Consider the following 13,707-nt stretch of genomic DNA (forward strand, 5'->3'; position numbering starts at 1 on the left):
AGCACAACTTACTCAGACTTAAGCTCAGACTCTTATTCTTTTTTTTTTTTTCCTAAGCTCAGACTCTTAAATTGTCCTCCTCAGATGCATATTCACAGGATCTCCATGAGCTGTAGCCCCCACCCATCTCCTGGGGACTCTCTATCTGGTGAACTCTTACTCACCCTTCAGGGTCCCATTCTTGTTTGTAGTTTTCTCCTTCCCTGGATGGGCCCAGCCCACTATTCACTCTTTCAGTACAGGCCTTAGCAAGTTTCCCTGTACTGCCTTAGTTTTCTGCCTTGACCTCCCAGAGCGTGAGCTCAGGAAGCATTTGCTGAGTGCATCAGTGACTGAATGAATGAGCATTCCTGGGAGGAACTTGGCAAAGGAATGTTTACCCCCGTTACAGAAGGAGAATCTGAGGCACAGAGAGTGTGATTGCCTGGCTTCAGATGTCCTGAGCGAGCCCTGAGGCTGGGCCTCCTGAGTGTGAGGCCAGTGCTCTGCCTGCCAGCACAGTCAGCCCAGGACACAAGTGAATGGTGGACTGGGACAAGTGTGGGGAACAGTGCAGAGGCAGCTGGGGCAGACAGCATGGAGGCCCCCTGATTCTAATCTCATTTGACCCTCTCAAAGGCGACTTTCCTCTGGCCACATCACGTTAGCTCCTCATAAGTGTTCTTTTCTCAGAAATGGGATAACCATTAACCCAAGCACACCTCCTGGACATTTGGTAAACTAGGCTGTAAATTTTTTGCAGTCACGGTTCATGTCTGTTTTGCTGGCCACTGTGGCCTGGCTCGTAGCTCACCCCCAGGCACAAAGTAGGTGCTCCTGAAATAATTGATGAATAACAGGGAGAAGGGCAAAGGGGAATGTGCCATGGTTTTAAATTATCACTGTCTGTTCAGAAGGTTTCCTTCCTATGGATTGCTAAGGTGGATCCTCTCAGTTAATGAACTCTGTAATCCCAGTCTAAGCTCTGCCCTCGTGCTTCGCTCCCCCTCCGGGTGGGCAGGGCCATCCTCCCCTGATTGACTAGGCCAGGTGGTCAGAGGATTTCAGCAACACTCAGGGAGAGTCAGTGACCCAGCAGCCCCTGAACCATGAGTGTCTCTGTACTGAGCCTCACCAGACCCCTGGACACTGTGTCTGGGCTCCTGCAGCTGGCCTCCCTGCTAGGCCTGGCTCTGCTGCTGCTCAAGGCAGCACAGCTCTACCAGCGCAGGCAGTGGCTGCTCAAAGCTGTCCAGCAGTTCCCGTCCCCTCCTTCCCACTGGCTCTTCGGGCACAAGCGGGAGGTAGGTAGGGGCTGGACTGGGGAGAGGGAGGGCTGGGCAGGTTGGGGAAGGCAGCAACTACCTACCCAACATCTGTTTGGTGCCAGCACTAGCTGTGTGGGAGGGGTGCCCAGGGCAAGGAGAAGCCCACCTATAGAGGGGCTCACCAATGGTTTATGGATTCAACAAGTAGTAGGAGTCAACTGGGGAGTTGTAGTCAACTGACTCAAGGAACCCAAGGACATCTTGGTAAATGATGATTTGATGGATGAACAAAGCATGAGAAAGGGCTTCTAATGTCCAATCTGGAGTTCCCAAATCTTCCGCCGAGACTTGGGCTTCCCTCCATCAGAGCATTAGTATCCTCTACTGTCAGGGCCTCTTAAATCTGTCAGTTAGAAAAATAAAATATATAAATTTAAATTTTAAAATGTAATCCATTTTATGCTCCAAATAAGTAAAATTATATGGCAAAACTTCTTACCAAGTGATAAAAGTTGTCATAAATTTTTTATGCAAATGTTGCACTAATGACTTCCTGAAGTTTTGTACACCATGGAGTCAATCCCTGATAAGTTTCTGAAGGCAGTTGATTGTGAAGGCTGCTAATTCTACTCAACAATGGGACAGAATCTGACCTCTGGACAAACCTTGGACAGCCCAGAAAGTCTGTATAGAGGCAATGTCATAAGAAACAGTTCTGAATACTTAGTTCTTCTGGTAGATCAAGAACTCTACCCCTATGCACATCCTGCCCTTTCCCCTGGCACTAGTCCTGGAACCAGAAGGTTCTATTGATTTATCTTTCTTTTGGTGACAGTTGCAAAAAGGAGATGAGCTGCAGCTGCTACTGAAATGGATAGAGGACTTCCCATGTGCATTTTCTCGCTGGATATGGGGCACAGAGGCAGAGATCGTGATCTATGACCCTGACTACATGAAACTGATCCTGGGGCGATCTGGTGAGAGGACACCCTCATACCTGTTGAAGCAGCTCTTCCCTCTTGGACACATGCCCAGGGGTCTGTGAAATTGCAGAAACCATGAGAGGCTCAGCCCTCAATACCTGACCCTCTATTAACCATTCCCCCCCACACCCCATCCCACATGCCAGATGAAAGCCAGATAATTCTTTAACTGAATGCTGAAAGAGCTGTGTTGGGCTGCTTTTTTCTTTTCCTTTCCTTTCCTTTCTTTTTTCCCTGGCTTCTTTTCTCTTTTCTAATCTTTCCTGTTGTATTCTGTTCCTTTCTTTTCTGTAATTTTCTTCTTCCTTCCTTCCTGCCTGCCAGCCTTCTTTCCTTCCTTTCTTAACCAAACTGAGATGATTGCAGAACTGAAAGACAGTTTCTCATACAAGAGAGCTTGGATTTGGCACTTCTAACTATTGCCTGTGCTGGGTAATGGGATGCCTGAGACTCAACAACTTACAGAAAAGAACTCAGAAATTCTGTCTTTTCTTTGACACTAAAAGAACGCCTTTGTTTCTGTCCAATCCACCTACCTGGTCCAGTGGGGCTCTGCTGTGGGACACTGAGTCTGCCTTCTTGAACCAACATTCACTATCAGGAAAGAAAAAGAGTACGGGTTCAGAGGCAAGTGGGAAGTGGCTTGACACAAAATGCCAGCTGACAAGCTTCAGCAAGGGATGGGGGCCAAAGATCTAGACCACAGCTGCCTTTGGGACCAGCTGAATTCCTTGGTCACCACCAGTTTGCTGTCATGTCCTTCTTACTTTCAGACCCAAAATCTGATGGCTCTTACAAACTCATGGCTCCCTGGATAGGTAAGTATGTTTAACTAGGACTATGGTCCACCGTCTGCTTAGGTTTGCCAGCAACTGTCCATTTGGCCCAGACTAACAGGAAGAGACCAGCACCACAGTGACTCCACTCAACTCTGAATTGAGCCCCCTTCTCTCCTTCTTATAAAACCCTCACCCCCACCGAAAGGTAGTGGAGCCCTCTGTACCTCAGGCTCTCCCACACTGCTTCTCAGCCCTCACCTCGAACTCAGCCTGATTTTTCACTAACTTCCTTGTACGACCCATCCCTGCTCTGTTTCAACCTCCATGTCACAGCTGTCATAACCACTTCCTGGCCTCAGGCTTTGGGAAGTCCCCTTCTTAACATGCACTGGCCTTTCCTGCTTTGCCAAGGATGCCCTTCTTCTGACACTCTGGGTTCCCCCATATTGTCCCTGGATAACTCGGGGAAGGTCCCTTCCCACCCACCCCCCAAACACACTGTGGTCCAGGGTATGGTTTGCTCCTGCTGAATGGAGAGACATGGTTCCAGCACCGGCGGATGCTGACCCCGGCCTTCCACTATGACATCCTGAAACCCTACGTGAGACTCATGGCTGACTCTGTCCAAGTGATGCTGGTAAGTCGAACCCTACCTCACCTGCACACTCACACCCACAGCACAGTTCACAAAGTCCATTCTCAGACAGCTGTATCCTTCATAAATGCATTAGCGTGGCCCCTGGAATCACTCATTACACCCTGCAATGAGACAGAGCCCCCGGAGGGCGGATGGGACAGGAAAGCACCCTGGCACCCACTTTCATCCACTCTTTGCTCCCTGCCCACAGGAGAGAGAAACATGGTGGAGACAGGGTCCATTCTCCTCCCACTTGCATGTCTTTGGCTTGGACGGGAAGAGTAGTCAATACCCTTGGAGAATAGGACAAGCTGCCCCTGGCTGGCCTGGGTAGTAGCAGCTTCAGTGGCAGTGGGGACATTGGGGACGTCCCAGATTCACTCAGGTGGGCTCTGGGGTGGGACTGAAGAAGTCTGCATGGATCTTAGCCACTCCATGGAGAGAAATGCAAACCAGGTCTCAAACCCCAGAGCTGAGTCCTGCCAGTACATCATCTCTGAGCTTGACCCTATTGCTCACTCACTGTACTCAGCTGACATTTGCTGAACAAGAGGATTGACGTCCCAAATACTCCTTTCTCAGGACCTCCTAAAATTGGCCCCTTGACCTTTATCTTGCCTTGACACTTGTTCCCTAAACTGGGACTTCATCTATTGCTCTGTGTAGGTCAGTCCCAGGGCAGAAAAGATTCCCCCTTTATCTCCTGAGTAATGACGTTTCCAGTCTACTAAAAGGTGGTTATAGCCATAACGTATCCCTAAGTCAGCCTCAAGAGATCATTCTTAATAAAATAACAACAGTTTCTGAGAAAATACTCGACATATCACAAATATTCAGCTCTATGAACAAACATTATATGTTCTCATTCATTTGGGGAATATAAATAATAGTGAAAGGGAATAGAAGGGAAGGGAAAGAAAATGGGTGGGAAATATCAGAGAGGGAGACAGAACATAAAGACTCCTAACTCTGGGAAACAAACTAGGGGTGGTGGAAGGGGAGGAGGGCGGGGGGTGGGGGTGACTGAGTGACGGGCACTGAGGGGGGTACTTGACGGGATGAACGCTGGGTGTTATTCTATATGTTGGCAAGTTGAACACCAATAAAAAATAAATTTATTATTTAAAAAAAACAAATATTCAGCTCTATGGTCCTAAATCGATGAAACACAACTGCTTTAGAAAGTGAGGACATGTCATCAGAATATGTGGAGCAGCAGAGAGAGAGCCTAGCCTTGTCAGCATGGGCCTTCCAGAGGAGTAGAGAAGGATCAATGTGTCCCCTCTACACAGGACAAGTGGGAGGAACTCCTCAGTCAGAACTCACATCTGGAGATCTTTGACCATGTCTCCTTGATGACCTTGGACACCATTATGAAGTGTGCCTTCAGCTACCAGGGCAACCACCAGGCAGACAGGTTAGTGAAATGCATAGCGGCAGCGTCCTATTTCCTACCAACTGATGTGGACTCATCTGGAGGCAGTTCCAGTAGCTGGGATGTTTACCAACCCAAAGAGCCACATTCTGCAGAGAGCTCCAGTCTGACACAGTCAATTTCAGCCCTACCAAACCTGCATTAGGCACAGACTCTGACCCCTGCCTCAGGGAGAAGCCTGGCTGCCCAAGTCCCTCATAAATGGCTGAGGGTCTCTGGGGCATAAGACAGAAATGTAAGATGCCTAGGATCACCTGCACCAATGACTGAGGAAACCTCCACTCACAGCCCCACTCCACTCCAGTTCAGATGCCTCCCTCCACCTCGACTCTTCTGCCTCATCCCCCTTCAGGAACTCCCAGGCCTACATTCAGGCCATTCGAGATCTGAACTACCTGGTGTTTTCCCGGATGAGGAACGTTTTCTACCAGAAAGACATCTTCTACGGGCTGACCTCTGAAGGCCGCAGGAACCACAAGGCCTGCCAGCTTGCCCATCAACACACAGGTTGGACTCTGCCCTCTGATCTTCTCCCCTCCTTCATCAGGCACATCCCAAAGGCATGGGCCCTGATGCCTCAGGCAGAGGCTTTCCCCTCAGTGCCCCTCCAGAACCTGGGACAAACCCACTCTGGATCCCCACCTGGTGCACCTGTTAGGGTGCCAGGTAAAATGCAGGAAGCTACATGCATCACAACATGGGTGAAGGTTGAATGAGCTCCCCTGCCAGCCACATACAAGCAGAGCCTCCTTGGGCTGTGCTGTTGAGGGGAGCACTGACATGCAAATACCTGGTGCTAGGGCTCTCACCCTGGCATGCACACTGGCATTGCTACACTCCTTTTGACCCCCCTGGCACCCTGACTGGGGCACAGGAGGCAGGTGGGCTATGTGGCTGGCTATATGCCTGGGCACTCAGAGCTCTCAACTCCGCCTGGGAACACTGTTTGGGCAGACCGAGTGATCAAGCTGAGGAAGGCTCAGCTACAGGACAAGGGAGAGCTGGAGAAGATCAGGAACAAGAGGCACTTGGACTTCCTGGACATCCTCCTCTTTGCCAAAGTGAGCGTGGCAGGGGAGGTCTGAGCATTTGCCCACAGGTGGGGAGCAAGGGTGCAAACTCAAACTCTGCCCTCTCTCTGGGTCTTCCTTCCTAGGTGGAGAATGGGAGGGGCTTGTCTGACAAGGACCTCCGTGCAGAAGTGGACACATTCATGTTTGAGGGGCATGACACCACAGCCAGTGGCATCTCCTGGATCCTCTATGCTCTGGCCACACATCCCGAGCATCAGCAGAGGTGCCGGGAGGAGATCCAGAGCCTTCTGGGGGATGGTGCCTCCATCACCTGGTGAGTCTCATGAGATGGGAGGGCTTTGTGAGGGTCCTGCCCCCCTCAACTAGAGGATAACCTGGTTGGCAGGGCCTTGCCCGCCTTTCAAGAGAGCTTTGTTTTAGGGAGCACCTGGACCAGATGCCCTACACCACCATGTGCATCAAGGAGGCATTGCGACTCTATCCACCAGTTCCAAATGTTGGCAGAGAGCTCAGCAAGCCCATCACCTTCTCTGATGGACGCTCTTTGCCCAAAGGTGTGGCCTTCACCACTCTCACTCCACAAGCACTCCTGGGGGACGCATGGGAGATCTGAAATCCACATGTCCTGGGGTGGTTTTTGAATGTCTTTAAGACTCATTTCTGGGCAACCCGGGTGGCTCAGCAGTTTAGCGCCACCTTCAGCCCAGGTCATGATCCTGGAATCCAGGGATCGAGTCCCACGTTAGGCTACCTGCATGGAACTTGCTTCTCTTTCTGCCTAACTCTCTCTCTCTCTCTCTCTCTCATGTCTCTCATGAATAAATAAATAAAATCTTTTTAAAAAATAAGACTCTTTTCCCCCTCAAGTAAATCAATATTTACTTTGTTGTTTGGGTGAGGTATATAATGCGCTTTGCACAGAGCTTAAATCCAGCTAAAGCTCAATAAATAAAGACATGAGGGCCTCTCAGTGTAGCTTTCAGTTTGCTCTAATATTCTAATTCCCTGAGATATGAGTGCTCAGAGACAATCAGAATGGGCAAGGGGAGATGTGGTCTTTCCTTATAGTGTCTAGGCTAATGAGAGAGATTAGAGAATTTTCTGTCATGGCTCAGATGGTGCAGTCTCTGGAGAGCCCCCAGGTTGATGGAGAGAGCAGCTGGTGACCACATCTGAAGTCCCTGCCATGGTCTAGTCTACCTTTTAGCTCACCTCTGCTCTGAATCCCAGCCCTGCCACATCCCAGCTGGGTGGTCATAGGCAAGTTGCTCAGCCTCTCTGAGGCTTAGGTGCTCACGTGAACAATGGACATTTATTGGGCCTTCCTTGGAGGGTTGTTGTGAGATGGATTAGTCAATGCATATTCCCCAAGAGCTGATGGGTGATACCTGGTAAACGTGAGTTGTCCCTTGAGCTGCTCTCTAACGTATGCCTCCAGTTCTTTCTGCTTCTCACCCTGGTCTGGGTATCTACTAATCTGGGCACATGTGCTGTGCCATGTCTGCCCCACCTCTCCTGCTACACTATCATTCCCCTCAGAGTGATGAGAAGCAACTCTCATAGCAGCTGCCAAGTGGTGTGGGCAAGCACCTGGCCCCGCAGGCAGGGATGACCATTCTTTTCTCTTCTGCTCCACAGGATTCTTAGTCTTGCTCTCCTTTTATGCCCTTCACCACAACCCAAATGTGTGGCCAAACCCAGAGGTACGATGGCCTTGGGAAGGGAATGGGAGGATCTCTACAAACCAATCCCTCCTCCTGTTTCATTTCTGGGTGTGTCCTGAGGTTGGGAGGAAGGAGGAGATAGATCACACCTACCCTGACCCTGGGGCTTTTCTGCAGGTGTTTGACCCTTCCCGGTTTGCACCAGGTGTCTCTCGACACAGCCATGCTTTCCTGCCCTTCTCAGGAGGATCAAGGTGAGGCAATTTTCCTTGGGTGGGTGAGTGTCACTGGATGCATATCTGATGTTTGCATTGTCCTGTGTCCATCTGTGGTGTCTGCAGTTACTAGCCTTGTGTGATTATGTGCTGAGAAAGAGGTGTGTGTCTCTGTGTTCAAAAGGAAGGTGGCAATCACAACCTGCCATGGAAACTTTGACCCATTGCTCTCCCCAATGGTCAACCATAAGTCAGTGTCATGGTGCTCCAAAGTTCAGTGTATTCTAGTATTTTCCTCAATTTAGGAGGATGACTTCTCAGAATTTCAGTATTTTAGATGTTTGCTCTTCTTAATACCAGTAATGCCAAAAGATGTTTTCTTTCTTCCCATATTGTCAGTCCAGTTCATTGCCTTTTGTACCTTATTCACTGATCTGTCATTCATGATATCAGTGATGTTTGCTTGTGTTTGGATTTCCTATGGAATCTTGTAAGCACTCCAGTCGTGTATAAGAATGGTTTGAGCAAAGTCCCACACCAATGCCTTTCTTCTCTATTTTTGCAATCTGATACAACAAAATGTTTACTGCTCATTAGTATTCTCATAACCATGACAAATTTTCCAGTTGGCAAAATTCTTTACATAAATGGGATTTACCTATCATAGTCCCAGAGTCTACATACTGTACGTTGGCAAGAAGCATAAAATTGAGGACAATCAACTGCTTTTGAGAGAAAAACCCACTATTCTATACACGAAAAACTTGAGAAGTCTCCCTGATGTATAAAATATAAAGCACACTTGATGTGTTTCAATTGAATGACTATTCACCAGAGCGGCTACTGTGAAATCCTCCCGTGCTGCTGAGTGTCCTATAAATGGTAACTGCAATGAACCTTGTAAGTAGTTACTAGAAACAACTTTTTTTCTGAATACATCAATCTGTGAGTTCTTCAAATAGTGAATCCACTCTTACAGAATAGGCTTTAGGCAAACTCTTCTTCCAGACACTGGCTCCAGGATTTGGATTCTCCCTGGGATTGACTCCTTCCTGCTAGACATCAGTGCAAGTCATGTGCCTGCCAGTAGAGACAGGAGAAAAGTAGACAGCTCAATTCCTAGCTCAGAACTAGTGGCGGCTTTTGTTTATTCCTTTCCGGGCTTCTTGTTGTTGTTGTTCAATAAACATCATTATAAGATTGCTTATTAAGCCCGACTCTGTGCCAAGCCTATGCTATGAGATGGGAAACTGCCCTGGCCTCCAGGAGTTCTCAGTCAAGAAATAAATGCCTCTACTCAAAAGAGATATTATCCATTCATTCTTTCTTGCCCTCACTCATTTACTAATTGACCCCACAGTAGGAAGTTCCATGTTTCTGGCACTGTCCTATACTGGAAAGTGACGTGTCCTTGAGTAAAATAGTTTGTGATTCAGGATACAGGAATGAAGTGGCACAGCCAATAGGGGGTGGGTGTGAGGCTGAGGGCAGACTGGCATTGCCCTTAGCCTTGGGCATTTGGCAGGCAGAGGTGGAGGGAGGGCATTCTCTGGGATCTCCTCAGCAGTTGCTGAGCTGGGAGACAGAGGTAGATAGGTGACAGGTGAGTGTGCCAACAACCCAGAGAGGGCTTTGATGCCAGCTGAGCCATATGGAGATGTTTCCCTGTGATGGAGGACATGGGAGGCTCTGAGTGTAGGAGGGTGGGGCATCAGGAGAGGGACCAGAGGCAGGAGACAGAAAAGTCCAGGTGAGGCGGCAGCTGAGGAATGATAGGCAGGGACACTTCTGCTGTAGAATTGGAAGGCAACAGCAGCTGGTTGAATGAGGGACTGAGGAAGAGGTAGGCGTCTGGATCCAAACTGGAAGGCAGATAGCACAGCAGCTTGAGCATCCCTAAGGCTCTGCCCCTGCAGGGAGCTTCCCTGTTGGCATCCTGACTTCCTTACCCAACTCCATCTTGTCATTTCTATGAGGATCTGGGGCCCTGTGTACCTCCTGGATATGGTTAGAACCTGAAATGTGGCCCAGCCCACCCCCTCTGGTGCCCTGGCCTGGCCTCCACATTGTGAAACCAGAAATGGCTGGTGCAGAGAGCAAAGAACCTAATGATTAACTGTTATAGTGATCACTTGACTTGGCTCTGAGGCTCAAAGTGTTGACCCTCCTGTAACAGGGTTTCAGGCCTGCTGAGAGCAGAGGTAAGAGGAGGAGCTGATTCCGGAGGAGTGTAGGCTTTTGTCAGAGGTCAAGGGGAGAGTGTTAACAAAGCAAGGCTTGGGGTAGAGATGTGCATGTGTCCAGGGAAGGCAATCAGGGCTGGGCCCATGCAGGCTGGCCCTGAAGGGACTGTTCCTGGCAGGGACTTCGAGGCCACTCCTCATTTCCTTTTCCCTCCCTGACCCAGGAACTGCATCGGGAAGCACTTTGCCATGAACGAGATGAAGGTGGCGGTGGCCCTGACCCTGCTCCGCTTTGAGCTGGCACCAGATCCCTTCAGGATCCCTGTCCCCACTCCAAGAATTGTGTTGATGTCCAAGAATGGGATCCACCTGCATCTCAGGAAGCTCCTCTAACCCTTGTGGGGACAAGGATGAACCCCGAGGGCCTCCTGCCTGCCATTCTGTCTTCCTGTCAGTCTCTCCTGTCTGCTGGTTTCTGCTCACTTCCTGCTTCCTGTCTGCCCACCTGCCAGCCTTCCTGCTCTCCTGCTCTCCTGCTCCTGTGCATCAAACTGTCTGTGCTTCTGTCTCACCCTTTTCCAAGATTCCTTCTTATTTGCTTATTACAATCTCCCACCCAGCTGTCCCTCTGACTGCCCACTTGATGCTGTCTGTTCCCCCAACCTGCCTGTCCTCTGCATGTCTTTCCCCTTTTGCGCCTATTTGGTGTCCCTATATTATTTTCCTCTGTCTGCTATGCCAACTTACTCCAGTCTCAGTGACTTAGAACAACACAAACTTGTTCTCTTACATTCTGGAGCTCAAAGTCTAAAATGGATTTTGTTGGACCACAGCCAAGATATTGGCCTGGTCCCACTAACTCTAGGCCCTAAGGGAGAATCCCTCTCTGCCTTGTCCAGCATCAAGCTGCATTCTTTCCAATCTTTAGCTCCTGGAGCCTCCTCTTTTCAAATGCAACAGCATCTTTCAATGTCTTTCTGCTTCTGTCTTCAGATCCCCTTGTCTTCCATAAGGAGTTTTGTGATTAGACAGGTACGCTTAGAGAGAACAGACATACTTCAGCTTCGAGACATATCCCTCCTGCTATTCATGCTTTCCCTATTAGAAGCCCACAGACCTGGAAGGTTGGCTCCTTGGGGAGCCAAAATTCAGCCTGCTTAGTCCTTTTGTGACTCCTATTGGTCCTTGCTTCTAGCTTTCTCCTGTGTGTTACCTGTGTACCCATTTGATATTCACATACCCTCTTCTTTCCTCCTCCCACAAATAAAGTTTTAATGTTATATGGAGTGTGTGTTTTCCCTTTGAGGTAGATAAATGGAAGAGAAGAGAGAGAAAGGAAGCAAAGACAAAGGAGACAAAGAAGGGAGGTAGTATCTGCTCTGTGATGCCGGGACCCCAGGAAGGCCAGATGTGTCCCATTGCCTCAGGCCATGGAGTGGGCTTTCCAGGACACACTAGGAGGAGCCCATGCAGGCAAATGGATTGGCCAGTGGAAAAGGATGTCAGACTCCAATAGCAAACTACTGGTGGCACCTCTCCACAGGAAAGCCCCTTGGCAGTCCTTTGAATCTCTGGCCAGCCACCTTGAGTAGGAAGGGGCTTCTTCAACCCTGCCCCATTATGTGACTGCCTGGGTGCTAGTCCTCCTGGCCCTGGGCCCTGTTCCCAGGCCTTCGTTGCCCTCCTCCATCAGCCCCTCTCAATCCAGCCACTATTCTGTGGGTTCTAAATACAGATCTTCCTTCTGTCCTACTCGCTGCCATTCCTACCTAGCCCAGACCCTGGATATCATAGACAGACCTCCCTACCTGCAGCCTTTTGCCTGTGGTGTAATGCCACATTCTGCCTCCCTGAAGGGGCTTCTCCCCCAGCTGGTGCTTGCATCCAGGACCTCCCTTTCAGTCCCATGGCTTCCTGGGTCACTGGGCTAGTTCAGCCCTGCTTTAAGAAAGGGCAGGGTGGATGCTTACTGTTTGACTAGGGATTGGGGCAAAAAAGTAAGCTGGGAAAGTGGTAGGCATGAAGTTGGACAGATTCCCTGGCATCTGGTGGTACAGAAGGGCAGAGGTTAGCCAGACTCAGAGAGTTCAAGACAATAGGAACTTGGAATTCTGGGTGGCCAGCCATGGACACGTGCTCTAACCACAGGATTATGTTGAAGGTAAAGAATCTGACCAAGAAGTGACCCTGCTAGCTTGAGGCAAAGGAAAAAATCCTGGGGTGAGTTCACATTCATATGCACAACCCCTAAGACACATATTTGCATAGCCACACCTGTGTGTACCCCCTCACACCCTCTACACTCTACCCATACAGGTGCACAAAAATGCCTGGGGTCCTAGGAGGCAATGGGGTGTGTTTGGAGGGCTGGAAGGATTAAGTGGAATTCATCTTTGGTGCCCACTAGTCTGTAGCCTTGGTCCTCCCCTCCCACGTGGAGCCTCCCTCTTCTGTCAGGTTCTGGTGTTCTCAGCTCCACTTCCAACCAACACGAGCTTTCAGAGAGACAGTTAATATGCCTGTGAAGTCTTGGTCAAAAGAGGCCAAAGTCAGAAGGCTTTAGTTCAAGCTGTTTTCTTTTTTTTTTTTTTTTCCCAAGCTGTTTTCTGATGAGCATCTTGGCAGTTTCCTTCCTCTGACATTGAAGTAGGGTAAATCCTGCCTCATAAGCCTCCTGATAATCCAGAGGTAACGAAAGTAGGTAAGTCTTAGACTTGAGTACCACCCATTGGCCACAGTTGGTTATGACCTCTGGGTTCTGCTCGCAGGTGATAACTACTGCCACATTCCTCTGCTGGCATGGAGAAAGATCTGTCCAGGGGCAGGACAGAGAGGGAAGTTGGTGGCATGGGTGACACCCTGGCTGAGGTCTCTGTAACCCAGCCTCAGGTGGGCAAGAAGGTCTGGGTCCTGACGGGGCTTTGCAGGAGTGAGCAGGTGGCCCATAGCCAACCTTCCAAGGCTGTGGCCTTCTTCTAAGAGGGAAAGCATGAGTAGCAGGAAGGATGTGTCTCCAGATGGTACATCCCCAGGGCAACAGAGATATCCCCAAGTCCCAGAGCTAGAATTCCTCTCTCTGATCCTTCCCCTTAGTCTCCAGTGTCCTCCCTTCCACTGTTGTCTAATTCCTGGATTAGAACCCACTAGTGGCCTTAGATCTTGAACTCTAGAGGTACATGTGACCCCAGTCATCAGCCATGCTGCAGGGACTACAGTGAAGAATCTCTAATCTGTCATGTGGCCCCAGCCCAAAGCCCTCCCCTAAAGTCATTCTCGGCACCTTTAGACCTCAAGGTTTGATTCAAGTACTATCTCTTCCAGGAAACCCCCCTTGAATGCCACTCTGCCACCTTCCTCAACAAAAGCCTGAGCACTCAGATCACTGAGTGTCTGTGGCATGGATGCTGACGGCAGTAGGAGAGCTACAGAGACCTGTCTCAGGAGGGGTAGAAGATTCACCTGAAAAAACATATTCCAAATTCCTTGATTTCACTGGTGGTTACCTGGAAATTTACTTTAGAAATTCATTG

At 49.5% G+C, this 13,707-nt stretch overlaps 1 protein-coding gene across 3 annotated transcripts; it reads left to right on the top strand.

Annotated features, from left to right (window-relative positions):
* The first annotated feature begins 932 nt into the window (after positions 1-932).
* LOC140602585 (cytochrome P450 4A11-like) lies at positions 933-13,704 on the top strand. 3 transcript variants are annotated; one of them, XR_012005518.1, is made up of 13 exons: positions 933-1,283; positions 2,083-2,224; positions 3,004-3,048; positions 3,519-3,646; positions 4,939-5,063; positions 5,434-5,588; positions 6,036-6,142; positions 6,238-6,428; positions 6,536-6,669; positions 7,754-7,818; positions 7,957-8,033; positions 12,777-12,878; positions 13,499-13,704. XR_012005518.1 is itself a non-coding variant. In XM_072772265.1 (12 exons), the coding sequence occupies exons 1-12, from the start codon at positions 1,089-1,091 to the stop codon at positions 10,568-10,570; spliced, it is 1,533 nt and encodes a 510-aa protein (XP_072628366.1). In that variant the 5' UTR covers positions 934-1,088; the 3' UTR covers positions 10,571-10,717. The 3 variants fall into 3 exon arrangements, 1 of the variants encoding a protein (XP_072628366.1); XM_072772265.1 differs by lacking the exons at positions 12,777-12,878; positions 13,499-13,704 and adding an exon at positions 10,402-10,717 and having other exon boundaries at positions 934-1,283; XR_012005519.1 differs by lacking the exons at positions 7,754-7,818; positions 12,777-12,878; positions 13,499-13,704 and adding an exon at positions 10,402-10,474 and having other exon boundaries at positions 934-1,283.
* The last annotated feature ends 3 nt before the right edge of the window (positions 13,705-13,707 follow it).

This window comes from Canis lupus, chromosome 13 (genome assembly GCF_048164855.1).
Source record: "Canis lupus baileyi chromosome 13, mCanLup2.hap1, whole genome shotgun sequence".
Lineage (NCBI taxonomy): Eukaryota > Metazoa > Chordata > Mammalia > Carnivora > Canidae > Canis > Canis lupus.